Consider the following 14,873-nt stretch of genomic DNA (forward strand, 5'->3'; position numbering starts at 1 on the left):
CCACAACATGATTAACACATTAAACAAACAGTTTCTCCAATTACTAAACAGTTTTATTAATATAGATTATTTTCTTGTACAGAATTGATGTATCAAAGCAAGTGGTAATTATCAAAATGAATATGTTAACATACTCTTATAAGCATAATCCAATAACCTAAATATAGTGTTTTAATCGATATCAACAATAAAAAACAACGCAATTGTAAACATAAATTTAGGTGCTTTAATGGTTAAAAACCATGTAAACCGCCTAGACATGAAAAAATAAAAAATATATGAAAATTAAGGACGGACTTGAGCTCGGAGTTCACATAGAACTTTTAAGAGTAGCAAATGCTCTATTGGATTGGGTTCCTTGTAATGAGATATCTCCTCTGCACAAACAACACAATGGCAAAAATGTTAGTCTATTTAAAAAATGAAAACAAATTAAATACAGTAAACGATGCTAAGATGAATAAAACTGAAACCCCAGACAACAAATTAATAGCTGGGAAGAAAGGGGAAAAAAACACACATGAATAAAATTTCTAATTTTCGACCACCCCTAATTTATCATTAAGCTAAGTAAATACACGACAAGCTCAACACAATCATAACAATAAGAATTTTCAAATAGTTAAATAAATATCAACTACCCTACACAGGAATTGAACATTATTATCACTACCATGTATTCAGTTTCATTTCAAGCTACTATCTAATAAAACCTTTCAGTCAAGGTTTCTGTAAATTAATTTCAATTTGAATAACAAAACTATTTTTAGTAAATTTCTTTACATCTTATTACAAATTATTACATCTACTCGGATTTTTATACACTGAAGATAAAGTTAAAGTCCTTACGTCACAATCTGAATTGAGATCTAGCTCATTGAATCACTATTCAATGCAAGGAGAGGTTACACCGCTCTTGTGGTCCTCCCTTCAGGGGATTGATCGTGCCTCCTCCCATTGAATACTGGTGGTGAAGCCCTACAACGCTTAAGGCTTTGGCTGTTATGAGGACTCCTCAATCTTCTCTCCAAACTCCTTTCTCTCCTCACGGGTGATCGGGAACAATTGCACATTAGAAAAAAATAATCGAGTTTCAGCAAAATACCCAGACAAATGATATGCATACATAGAAATTCGATGTGAAGAACAAAGTGTCAGCTGTCGACTACCTGACACTCTCCCCCTCCTCCTTTTTCCAGCCTTGGGACCAGCAGCGTACAGTTTCATATGAATCCATAACTTGTACCTGTGTCTGATCGCGTAAATAATCTCCGATGATATTACCTCTCTCAAGTCTTTGGTGGTATTACAAAACCAATATCATCATCTATGGCAGTCTGTTGTAGTCAAAGTGTCGCAGTAGTTTCTTAGCCACGCAGAAGCAGATTTGAGGATATGATGTTCACCATTGAGGAGATCCTGAGCCATTTGCCTCCGGATAAAAAGTCTTTCACATGTAACTGGAGAGCTTACGGGTCCCAAAGACTATGCACGCACTCAAGAAGCACAAAAAGGAGTTACTACATTTGTAGTCAGATGCAACATCATGTAAACCATAGAAATGATTATATTAAAATTCCACTCTCTTCATATGTTTATTACTGCTTCCCAAACGCCTACGACTTCTCCAGTTATAAAATTCCTCAACTTCATTAATATCTCAACCAAAATGAGTATGTTACTGCAACACTTCAACTGATTAAATATGGGTATGCTTAAGAATTCCTTCATTCAAAAGAACCGTAATTGGTGTATGCTTTCGGAATTAATGCATTATCATAGAAAATAATGAACTCTTGCTTAGCTTAGCTTAGACAAGTTCTGTAAACGAAGGGGGTAAAAAGTTATCATGTTCTGCAGCTTCAATCTCTCTGCTGCTGTTTGTTAAGGGACATCAAGCCAATCGACCACCATGTTCTGCAGCTTCTTTGGCCAGGTCACTAAGTTTTGAATATTAAGAAACAATCAATAAACTATTTGCAGATGAGTCATAAGGTTAAATGAGCTCAGAAGCATATTAAGCAATGCATGCGAGTAAGTTAACATGAAGAGAAACACACCTTGAGGAGAGGCGCAACATAGAACACGAGCAAAAGCACCAAGTGACTGAGGAATTCCTCTCCCTTTTCGGCTACCGGACCTAACTTCCCTATGTCATCATACGATTATTGTAATCAGTAAAAGATTTTCATCACAAGATATCAAGTCATCACACGGATAACTGCATTAGTTAAACAAGACTGGAAATGGAACAAAAGAAACAGAATATTTGACTTCACAGAGTACCACTAGATACGGGGGAGAAAGGCCATCATGTAGGCAAAGGAACAAAAAGAAGGGAAAAAAGGAAATAAAAGAGATACAGTGCATCACTACCAACTTGATAGTGAAAGAATCCATTGAAGAGTCGAAACCATTGACATCATTACTGATTGGTCTGTGATGTCTCTTCAAAAGTTCCCACTCCATTTCACGAAGGCATCCTTAACATTTACAGATTACATATAACAAAACCATCATCCAGAACGTGTATTCAGTAACTTACTAATTGACACAGGAGTCTTCAAGCAAACTTACTGAACAAAGAGATTATAAATACTCAACTAACTGCAATTACTATGCTCCCATGAAAGACATCCAACTTATCAAAGAGGTTTTTAAGCAAGCGCTAGATCAAAAGTAGTCTTGTTCTTCGAGTCAAAGAGAGAATAGTTTTGTTACCAAAAACAAACTTCTAGTCAAAGTGTTAAATCAAAGTAAGAAGTGTGAATTAAGCAACAGAAACATTTTCCCAACACAACAAAGCAATCATTGTGACTATAGTGAACTGAAATCCAAGACTGACCCGGTCGTGGATGTTGTATGAAAGTGTAAACCCAAAGTCCAGAAGCAGGGTAGCATTTGAAAATTTTCCGTATCTTATCAATACCTATACAAATATACAAATTGAAGTCCAGAGTTACAACTTTAAACAACTACTTCTGCAACGTAACCATAGTCACGAACTGCCGCAGAGGATGTTTCCGTGTACCATCCATTCATACTAATAATAGGAAACCCCAAACTTCCAGTAATTTCTAAATATTAATTCCACAGCATATCTCAAGTAATATTGTGCTTTTTACTCTAACATAGACCCCGTGTTCATGTGTTGTGATCCGTTATCTGTTAACATACCCATTCAACCGTAACCTCATACTCATTTACCTATTTACCCATTTACCCTTTTTTACTCATTTACCCTTTTTTTTTACCCATCTACACTTTTTTTTTACCCATTTATAGGTACATTTAACATGCATTTCCGTATTTCAATTTTTTAAGTCCTCGTACCATTCCAATAATTGAAATTATAGTTTACGGACGATATTTTTAGCTATTATTAATGAACGTAATATAATATATTTGGTAAGAATTTATACTAAGTTTTCATGAAACTTTAATGTCCCTCATTCAAACACATAATGTTAAGAGTATTTTTCACTCTTTGCTGATTAATTTTGAGTTTGATGTTCGCATTCTAACAGTAGTTAATAAGGATTTTTTTTTTAATGCAACTCGGGGTAATTTTTTTCTCTTTGTTTGTGTGTAAAGATGTGGAGTTTATACTGTTATTTTTTTTAACAAAATTTATTGATTCGGGCCTAGCCCCAAAACAATATATATTGTTACTGTATAACAAACCTCATCAAGCGGAATTGTGCATGCTCGCAGCTAGCTTGACATATATTAAATAAACGGTTAAATGAGAACCCGTTTATAACGGCTAGTAATATACATAACCACTTATTTAAATTTACTTGTAAACTGTTATACGCATAACCGTTTATTTATTTTTTAAACGGTTACTAACAACTGTAATAATGAATTTTAAATAGACAGGTAATCGCGGTTACTCATATTCGTGAGTATTTTGCTCATCTTTAGGTGTGAATAGTGCTTTTGTGTCATTGTAATGGATCGGGTATGGGCCAAATTGAATAATAGAGTACAAATTTTTGGGTTGTTATGGCCATTTCAAGTGGAAGGACATGGGCTGATTTCAAGTGGAAGGACACGGGCCCTTTTCACCTTTCTATTTTTTGTGTTTTTTTTAGTCTTATTTTATTTTATTTTCTATGAAAATGGTGACAGCTGGCAAGAGTGGTGGTGAGAGTTGATTGTTATGGCCACTGGAAAGGTAAGATGGTTTTAAGCTGGAAAGTGATTTGTTAGGTGAATAATTGAAGAAATGGGTCCCAGTTTTGAGATGCCCAATTAGCGCGTGTTGTGAGTATTCAACCTGATTTAATCTTATTTGACCAATAAAAATACATGATTTAATCTTTGTTTTAAACGAGAGATTTTTCTGTAACTGGTATACGAGGTGATACACCACGTGTCGCTATTCAAATGGTGTGATATATGTGCTAAAAAGTTAATAACTTTAAAATAAAATTTCTCATCATTCCTATTAAAATACATGGTATACTACTTGTATTCCGGTCACAACGAAAAATTTCTCATTTTATATTGAGCTTCTCCTTCATAATTGACTTTTCCTCATCCCAAATATAGATTTGACGGATGAGGATCTTTTCCCAATCCTTTTGCGAAGATCTTAGTGATCTTCACATTTTAAGTTCTTTTTAGATATTATTTGTGTTTAATTTTAAATAAAAAAATTTAAAATAATTTATAATCGCACGATATATAATGAACAGCTAGGATGTGAGGATTTATATGACTCTCACAATTTGGATCTGGGATTTGAGTCCTGGTACTGATATTTCCAGTTAAAAAAAATGATTTGAGTAATTAAACTAGCGTTCCCTAATATTTCTTGCCTGCTACTTTTTATAAAACTATAAAAAAATTCAAGCTATTCTTTATTGTGCAATATATACCTGGCGAAAACATTCACACAAAACTTGTGATGTACCTTTGCAAACAGTAATTTGCGCAATTGAAAATAAAATCATACGAAAATATTGTTTATTAATCTATATTTTATATTAGTATGATAAATACTATTTATAAGTTCGTACGTGATGTTTACATCGAATAAAAAATTTGGAAACAACGACATTTTACCAAACTTGGAAGAAAATGCCACCTAAAACCACCAAAACCTATCATGTCAGTCACCTTTGGTTACAACGTATTAATTTTAGAACCAAAGTAAAGCATCTAATTAAATTAATTGTAAAACACAAAAAACAAAGGTCAATTCTTTATTATTGGAAATTCATAACGAAGCTTGCAGGAAAGGGCCACTGAAAGATGACAACATGGGCGGCAAGTTGCGGAACACGTCAGTGCAAGGCGATCCGCACAATGCGATTACGAGTGGGGAGGCAGATTGTCTGCCTCCCGGGTATCCTTCATATCTCTTTCTATTTGTACGGTCACAGTTAAGTCATGTTAATATTTTATATTCTTATTACTTTTTGTCTTATTATCTCTAAAAAATTAATATAAAATGTTGACGTGACTTAATCGTGACCGTACAAAATAGGAGAGGATGGAAAGGGTATTCAAATAAGAAAGCAGACAATTTGCCTCCTTACGAGTGTATACACGTAAGAGATTAGTTTCTTCTTTTCACATTGTAATATTTTAAACGACTTCAATTTACAAATGTAGCACACTTCTTTAGCTAAATGATGTCTGTAAAAAAAGCATCGAGGGAATATGGTTGGATCAATTAGTTTAATTGCAATAAAACAAATACATTGTTATAACTAGACCCGACTTGCATCCATGTACAACTCGAACTTACAAGTTTTGGACCGAATTCGTTGCAGTTCAAGATTACACTGTCTTATCCAAAAAAATTCTGTGTTAAAAGAGTGGACAAAAGAGTGACATTAGATTAAACAGTTGGATATCAAACTTGACACACTGCTTAAACCAACTGACCGAATAACGACGGATGATCTAAGCAAAAATTAACTGAATTTACATATAATTAGACCGCAATTATAGAAAAAAAGCACAACCCTAGGCGGCTGGCAATTTAATGGAACGTAGTGGGGACCCACCACCTTGGATTTGATTAGATTCTCTCCTTCCTCTTTCTCTCGCTCTCTTTCTCTCTCTCTCTCTTTCTCCCCCCTTTCCCTCTCTCCCTCCCTTGCTTTTCTCTCTCAATCTTCAATCACCTCCTTCTCAAACTTTCACACCTTTGATCAAGCCAAAGCTCCTTCAAACTCTCTCCCAGCAGGTAATTCCTCCTCATTTTCCTGCAACTTTCGCACCTTTGATCGGATTTCGTTACTTTCGTCAACGCGTTTGCGATTTGAATTCAGAACTTTGATTTCAGGTATTTTCCTGGAAGCTTCTGGACTGGTTTCAATTTCGCGTATTTTGATTTCTTTTCCGTCGAATTTAGTAGATCTGGTTGAATGGATTCGACCCCATCGGTTTCATTGGCGGCTTTTGGCTTTTGGAAAATGTTTGATTGTTTTTTTTATCAGAGTGAAAGTGCTTATTTATGAAGCCGAAAACTTTCTCTTTTTATATGGATCGTTCGGACTTGTTTCGTTTGAATTGAAACGCTACGGGCAATTCGTTTTTTGGGTTTTAGTTATTACAGCATAAACAGCACGGATAAAGGGTCTCTCTTTCTGCTTATGCTTTTGGGAAAAGTGTTTGTTTTGTGGGATCTATTAGGGTTTTAATTTGGTGTTTAGATTGTAGCTTGGTTACTTAATTATTCTAGAAAATGATCTTAGAGTTGGAAAATTGGTTTGAGTGTAGTTTTCATATTATATCAATATATATTTGTTAGTATTATTTTGCAAGTTATATTGCATAATTGCATCTGTTCACACAATATGTAAAACTTCTTCCTTTTTTTCTCACTTGTCGTTTTTCAATTTGCCGATCAGCCATGATGTGTTCTTTACTTGTCTACAGATAGTCTATTTCGTTGACTTAGAGTTTGCTGTTTTATCTTCGATTTCCTTTACATGTGCTATTGGGTTCTCTTGCTAATGTATATCTTTGATTTTTGTTATGGTTGTGTGCAGGATATTGAAATTGGTAGTGTGATAGCTAGAAGAAGTGGAGAAATTGCACGGTCGTATTAGCTAACTAAATTTGGTTTTTAGAAAAATAGTGTAGCTGCATAATTATCATAGTGGTGGTCTTGAAAGTGACTTCAGAACGAATTCAGGGTCCTGCTAATTGCTATTGACTTTGATTTATAGACGAGAAGGGGTAATATAAGATTGCAAAATCTTGGAATCATGCCGGTATCGGGAAATGAAGAGGTGTTTATTTCCTTTCTGAAAACTGCTAACTGAGATCAGAGTCTCCTTTAAATTTATTGTTTTTTCTGATTATTGATCAATTAAATCTTTTGTTGGCAGACTGGGGTTAAACCCGTCACCCGGAAATCTAGTGATTATAGTGCAGGTGTTCCTATCAAGAAAAGGAGGTTTTTCATGAGGCCTCCTTCACCTCCTCCTGAAGAACCAATTTTGTTTCCGAAAGAAGAACCATCTTCTTTTCCAGCAAAAATTAATTCAGTACACGAGGAATCTCGGGGGTCGACTCCTTCATATGTTAGTATCACCAGTTCTGGACTTTCTGATGCAAACAAGATTCCTGAATCCGATTATGGAAAAGGAAACTCTGGCGTTGCAAATGTTAGTGTGGCTCGAGGAAATGATAATATCTTTAGAGTCAAACTTGAAGAACCTAGCCTGACGATTCACTCGAGTTCTTTGGATGACATGCAGGGGAAGGGGAAGCTTGTCTTGTCTGATAATCCTACACCTGAGTTGACTTTAAGGAAAAGTGAATTGACTTTAGCACCAAATGAAGCTCTTGCATCTAATGTAGGTACGGAGATTTTGCAGAGCCAAAGTAAAGTAGAAGTGAAGTGCAAAGAAGAAATGCCTGCTGTTGCTGAGAGTACTGAATTATCATTAGGTTTAAGAGAACATCTTGCTCCAGCTTTGACAGGACGGGTTATTGGTGATGACAGGAGTTACCGGAATCAGGGTAACTTGGAGCCTATGTCACTGGATTTGTCTTTAAGTAAAGAAAAAACCAGCAGCCAATGCGACAGTAGTGGGAAAGGTTTGAATTCCCTTGGTGCTGATATGAGTGCATGTCGAGCAAACTGGGATTTGAATACACCAATGGATGCATGGACAGATACTGTTAGCGATTCTTCCGTATTCTTTTATGGGAGTAATGCAACTGGTGGGGTGAATTGCACAACTGGGTTGGTTGGAGCTGGTGTTAACAAAGAAAAACTGTCCATTGTTCAGACTCAGAACAGAGGTAATGAGCCCGTCTTATCCACACTTGCTAACCAGTACAAGCCCAATGACTCCCTTCTTTTGCGCCTTAGTTCATCTTGCTCGCAGTTAAACCAGTGCCAAAACCCTTCTAGTTCATCCAGTAAACTGGATTTACATAGGGTGATATCTGCTACAAACGTACCTAGATTGTTTGGGCCAATTAGAAATTTGAACTTGGGTAATCATAAAACTGTGAAATCAGAACCATTTGACGAGGGTGTCAAACTAGATGTTAATGTATCTAAACTGGATGTTAACGTATCTAAACCCAGTAACACAGGATTAGTAGATAGTAGTAGAGCAGTGAAGTGTGGAGTCGTTGAGCAGGGGAATCTTGGAGCTGTTAAGTCTTCAAATACGAGCACCCGACATTCAGTCGATGCTAGACCCATAAAATCTGAACCAACTCATGTGGATCCTCAAGAAACCATCAAGTCAATTGAAGGCACCTCAGTTCAACTGGATAAACATTTGATACAAGGTCTGGATAATCGTTCTTGTGACATGACATTGCCTATGACTTCAGAGGTGTCTTGCCGTGTTGGAAAGCCTTGTTCAACGGAGTTGACTATGAGCAGGGATGTGATAAAGCATTCTGGAAACGTTATTGCATATGCGCCTATGGAAGCTTGTCAAAGCAAAGATCAGGTTGCTGTATCTCAGGGTCCTGATACTAAGGGAAACAATACGAGAACAGAAGATGGTAATGTTGACAGCGAGAGTTGTAAATTGAAGTTTATGAATGATCAGTCACTTGATTCACGGGGAAGTGGTGAGGGTTCTGCCAGTGATGAGGAAAAGATTAATATATCTGGGGATATGCTGGAAGATTCTTATGGTTCTGATTGTGAATCAGATGGTGCTCATGCTTTAGATACAACCATGGATACTGAACAAGATGGTAAACGTGATGATTATGAAGACGGTGAGGTCCGAGAGTCAGTGGAGCTTACTGCGGTAGAGGAACCTATATGTATGGCAAGAGAAGTGGAACATGACGATAATGATGATTTTGATAATAAAAGGACAGAGCTTGTGGGACCTATTAACAATGTTCAGCCTACATCATTCTATTATGAGGCAAAAGACAACAAAGACAATCTTGCTGAAACAAGTAACAATAATTATAAAGAATCTTTCCAGGTAGTTTGTAATGATAAATCTGATACGTGCTCTGATGAAGATATGAGTTTGCATGAAGAACCATTAGCTGTTGAAAATCTAACAATCGGGGCTGGTGTGGAAGGGTCAACAGAACCTGATGATCAAGCAGTGAAGATGGATGCCCAGAAATGTCAGGATGCAGAGTTCTCCGGGCAAGTCATTAGTGGAAATCAAGGAACTGTAGTGGAAAGTGGTCAGGGTAAAGAGCTGCACGTAAATAACACTGACCTGGCACCAATGGGTGACTCAAATTTGCCCAAAACATCCGGTAGTGGTGATAATGCTGCTAAGGATACCAGTTATGGAGGACAACGGAGCAGGATAATAACTTTGCCTCGATCTTCAACTGTTTCTCCGAGTAAATCAATATCTATTTCAGGACAGCCTTTGCCGTCAAGAGTTGGAAGAGAAATATTAACTGATGTAGAAATGGAGGAAGAGAATATACATTCTCGAGGGAGGTGATTATTTTCCCTTGTTTTGTATTTTGACTTTTGTTTGATTTTGAGGGTTAATAGTTGTATTCTAATCTAAATCTTTTCCCTTTTGCCATTTTTTCCAGAGGTGAACCATATGTTAACAGAAACCCGGGATTTTCAAGGGAGCGATACCAAGATCAATCACTGAGATATCCTAGATTAGGTTCTGGACGTGGTAGAGGGAGGATGCATAGTCGTGGCAATTGGGGTTCTGATCGTAACTATGCTTCGGAGCTTTATAATAATCAAACAAACTATCGTGTCCCCAGACATAAATATGCACCTAATGTTTCTGATGCTGACCTTGAATATAACACTTACAATATGCCTCCAGATAGTGCATTTTATGGTACAGGTCGTGGAGGAAGGAAGCTTTCAAATGATGGACCACTTAACTACCGTATACCCTCAAGGAGGCGGTCTCCTGTTGGAGTGCACACCATTTACATGCCTCGCCGAAATCCAAGAAATATTAGCCCAACCAGATTCAACGGTGAAGATGCTCCAAATTTGGTTGGAATGAGGCATAATGAGAAGTTTATGAGGGGTTTCCATGATGATAGTGCAGACCCCATGTTCACTCGTAGCCAACCTTCATATGAGGGAGTGCATGGTCAATTTGGACGAGGCAATCGGAACTTTTCTTTTGCACAGAGGAGAGGGATTCCCAGAGTTAGCTCAAAATCGCCAATAAGGTCCAGGACTCGCTCTCCTGGGCCATGGTCTTCTCCTAGAAGAAGATCCCCAGATGGATTTGGTGGGCCTAGAGAACTGACTCATCGAAGGTCTCCACCAGTTTACAGGATGGAGAGGTTTAGATCCCCTGATGACCCATGTTTTCCCGGAGAGATGGTGGTTAGAAGGAATCCGTCAAATGATTTGAGGAATATGGATCCTGGAAGAGACCACGGCCCTCCAAGGTCTGTTATTCCCAATGGGAGTCCTTCAAGCCGGAGTTTAGTCAGAAACAGGAGATTTGATGTCATGGATCCTCGAGAGAGGCCAAATAATGGCAATTACTTTGGGGGGGCCATGCATTCTAGCCGTTTGCATGAGCTTGGTGGTGATGGAAGTGGTGATGAGAGAAGAAGATTTGCTGAGAGACGTGGACCCGTCCGTTCATTTAGACCTTATAATGGTGTTGGTGGTGAGACATTTCATCTTAACGGAGAGGATGGCCCTAGGCCTTTGAGGTTCTGCCCAGATGATAATACCGAGTTTCAAGAAAGAGGCAATTTGAGGGAAAGGGACTTTGACAGAAGGATTAAGAATCGGCCAGGAAATGCTCCTAGAAGAATGAGAGGGATTGAAGACCAAGAAGCTAATTGCGGACATGGTGAACAGCCTTGGCATGATGGTGTGTTTGATGATACGTCACAAGTGAAGAGAAAAAGATTTTGAATTTGCTTCTGTCATGACCTTGAATTCGGGATTGGTTGTTCATGTCCGGCACACAGAATTAGTCACTTTTCTGGGACATTCTGTTGACTCAAAGCATTAAAAAAAGTGCCATTCTGTTTGCATAGGATGTTCTGTGGGCCTTCTCCAGTTCCAAGCTTTGCTTATGATTCTGTGGTTTCAGGACTGGATGCAAATACAGCCTTGCTTAATTGTCTCCCATGTAAATAGTTTGCATCTGGTACTGGTACTATGGTGGTTACTGGTTAGTTCTTCTCGATGCTCATATTACAGTAATTATGGGTTTTACATGTAGTGCCTAAATTTCATTAGCAATATGTGTACTTGCCATAGGTCTTGGTTGCACATCACATCTCGTAAGGTCATTATCGTGGAGTTAGCCATTTAAATGCTTATGCGAAGATTCTCCCTAGTTTCTGAGTTATGTTTCTGCATTGGTTTTGATGCTTGGTGAGCCAGGGCAGGTATCCTACAAGGAGCTGTCATCACTCTTAACTAGTATTTAGGCCACAAAAGCTCCAATTATAACTGCGTCTCATCACTTTCTTCACGTCCATCTTCCTGTCGCACCTTGTGTGACCTCAGATGAGAAGCCCATCGGTACTGTTTGATCTTCGATTTGAAAATTTTCTTCGTTCCTGGTTATGCGATCTGCAGCAATCGGCAGAGAAGCAGATCATGTACAAGCTTTCAGTATAGAACATCTTATTGGTTGGAGGTTGTAATGAATAATGATATGCAGAAATGTTGGAAACTGATGTGAAGGAGAAGTTTGCTCCGTTACTTGTTATGTATGAATAATGGAACGGGCTTTGTCAGCAAGTTCTGGATCGGCTGCTAAGCTTACTGGTACTGAAGTACACAGGTGAATAATGCTGTGTAGGAGGTTGTTTATATCTGTTGATCTGTTCTTTGTTTTCTTGACTGTTGGGTAGCTGACATGCTATTAGGGAATTTAGAAACATATTTGTCTGAACTTCCTGGAGCTGTCATGCAACGCTTTGTGCGCTTCTTAGTTCTCATGCGCAGTTAAATGCCGACTGGAATCGGCCACAAAACGGGGAATGTTGGGTGTATAATCCGTTATGTTGTGGAGACAGTTATCCCCCTGGAAATTTAGTACATCGAGATTTGTCAAAACTTGAAAAAGTTGGTTGGTTTTTGAGTCGTACTTTGAACTTCTTGGATCTGTTTTTGTAGTAGGTCTGGGCAATGAAGGTGTCGGGAAGTCTTAGAACTAGTCTTTGTGTTTCCTGTGCTACTTTCCTTCCTCATTAGATCAGCAGCAAGGTTGAGAAGTTGGATCCGGTTACCGGCCAAACTTGATCCGGTTGCCGGCCAAACTTGCCGTAAGACCCGGTTGCCGGCAAGACTTGTCGTAAGACTCGGAACTGGCCTCTGCATCTAAATATAACCTAAAAATCTATTAATAAGTGTGAGGTTGCAGATGAGTAAGGGGTAAAGTGAATTTACAATTTCGACCGCGCATTCCACTTGTGGCATGGAATTACTTCTATGAGTGGGGGCATTTATGGAATTTTATTGAGTTGATTTCCAATTTTGTGTTGGTATTTACATTGTTGAATGCCAGAAAATGACAACCTTGTTTGCGTATGGATGGGTTGGTTGTGTTGGACCAAAATTAAACATTTTGAGTGTGACGTGATTAAGAATAATTTTGGATTAATGCAAACTTAATTGATAGTTTTATTGAAATTGTAAAGAACTAGCATTGTTTGACACGACCAATGATTCAAGTGCGATACAAAGTGGGCACTCTCTAACTTGACTTGCTGTGAAGGATGAATTTTTGCTCATTTGGTATGCGTATTGTCAAATTCTCATAATCACTTCTCATAATCACTTTTGGGAAGTACGGAAGCGGTGCGTTTTTGTAAAATCACTTAGAGAGGCACATTAGAGGTGTTTTTGTATAAAATCAAGTCATTTTTCATGTGATTTTATAGAGAAGCACTTCTCATGTGCTTCTTTCATTTCCAAACAGGAATTATATGAAAATCGCCAATATTATTACAAAAATAAAATTAGTTAAATTAAAGGCTACCAAAATTAAAAATCTAAGCAAAAGCACGGAAATGTTCCTTTTATTGGAAAATTCCTTGGGGTTCATTTGGTCTTATAGCCAATGTGAGAGACTCTTTATCAAACTTCAACCATGTCTTCCTTCTTAAGTCTTTTTATTGTTAATCCATTTTTTTTTTGCCCTCCAGAGAAAGAAAAAAACTAGAAAAAAATAGAATTATTATTTTCACCCAGAAAAAATAAAAAATCGTTCATGCATTTCTTTTTTTCACTAAAGAGGAGTGTACGGTCATTTTATAATAGTGCTAAAAACAATTCTCAATATAATACAATCCCCAACTTTTATTGGGAAGTGTTATTGAAACTCTAAAAATCTCATTCTACACTCCTCACAAGTGTATTTTTCTTTCTAAATATAGAAAGTTTGGAGTGTAGAATAAGAATTTTGGAGTGCCAATAACAATTTCTTTTTCACTAACAAAGCCCACTAAACTCCCCCATTCTGATTTTCACATCCCTACCATCCAAGTTTGGACCCGAAAAAAAAAAAAAAAACCAAGTACGATCCAATTCATCATTGATTATGAACACGGGACAAGATAAGTTGAAGAAGAAGACCATATCTATCATAACAATTCATAACTTGGAAAAAAAAAAAACGATCTTTTTGAAATTTATCAGTAACACGCTTGCAATTACACTTGGACTATGTTTGAGTAAAGAATTTCAAATCTTAAGTATTGATGTCAAGATATCAAGGAATGGATAAAAAAATGTAAATACACCATATAAGCATTACAAAGACATGTAGAAGAAATTCGTAAACCTTTCTCACATATCTTTGTTATGCTTATGTGGACCATTTTTAATCCTTTTACTATATTGATGATCCATGTTTTACTTAATAAAACAAAGTTTATAACGGTTATTAATAAGAGCAATCCTATCACTATTGTAAATTTGTAATTAAAAAAATTCGTTGGGTACTATTATTCCCACACGCCTATTGGTGAAAAAATGTTCATGGCAAATGGATACAAGTCGAGTGAAAATATGAAAAATTCTCACTCTCCTCCTCATAAAGCCCTGAGGAAAAACGGAATACTAGCATGATCAATCTTAATCATGCCTGTTCAAGAGAAGTTATAACTTTCCCGGTAGGATAAAATTGTTGAGTTATATCATACATATTCTTTCAATATAGGCTTCTTCGTATGAGCACACCAATTTTACGGTGTACTTTCAATCTTTCACACATGATTACACTCATTGTGAAAAAAACCATGTCATTATAAATCATATTCCAACTGGCACACCCTCTCCCTCCACCACTAGCGACCTAGTAATGAAATCTCCTTTTTCCCTAACACCAACAGGTGAGACCAATAAGATCACTAACCTCTATTTGAAATTTATCAGTAACACGCTTACAACATATAAGCATTACAAAGACATGTAGAAGAAATTCGTA

The 14,873-nt window shown here is 37.2% G+C and overlaps 1 protein-coding gene and 1 long non-coding RNA gene across 4 annotated transcripts; one reads left to right on the forward strand and one right to left on the reverse strand.

Annotated features, from left to right (window-relative positions):
- Positions 1 to 87: 87 nt before the first annotated feature.
- On the reverse strand, positions 88 to 1,208 carry LOC108171375 (uncharacterized). The gene is made up of 2 exons (XR_001787852.3): positions 850 to 1,208; positions 88 to 377 (listed from the first exon to the last, which is right to left on the reverse strand). It is a non-coding gene; the product is annotated as an uncharacterized lncRNA (long non-coding RNA).
- Positions 1,209 to 6,029: 4,821 nt separating this feature from the next.
- LOC103433610 (uncharacterized) lies at positions 6,030 to 12,181 on the forward strand. 3 transcript variants are annotated; one of them, XR_001790255.3, is made up of 5 exons: positions 6,030 to 6,304; positions 7,014 to 7,256; positions 7,356 to 9,922; positions 10,024 to 11,603; positions 11,693 to 12,181. XR_001790255.3 is itself a non-coding variant. In XM_008371882.4 (4 exons), exons 2-4 carry the CDS (start codon positions 7,233 to 7,235, stop codon positions 11,339 to 11,341), a joined length of 3,909 nt encoding a protein of 1,302 aa, XP_008370104.2. In that variant the 5' UTR covers positions 6,030 to 6,304; positions 7,014 to 7,232; the 3' UTR covers positions 11,342 to 12,181. The 3 variants fall into 3 exon arrangements, 2 of the variants coding, with proteins under 2 accessions (XP_008370104.2, XP_008370109.2); XM_008371882.4 differs by having other exon boundaries at positions 10,024 to 12,181; XM_008371887.4 differs by having other exon boundaries at positions 6,030 to 6,205; positions 10,024 to 12,181.
- The last annotated feature ends 2,692 nt before the right edge of the window (positions 12,182 to 14,873 follow it).

This window comes from Malus domestica, chromosome 01 (genome assembly GCF_042453785.1).
Source record: "Malus domestica chromosome 01, GDT2T_hap1".
NCBI lineage: Eukaryota > Viridiplantae > Streptophyta > Magnoliopsida > Rosales > Rosaceae > Malus > Malus domestica.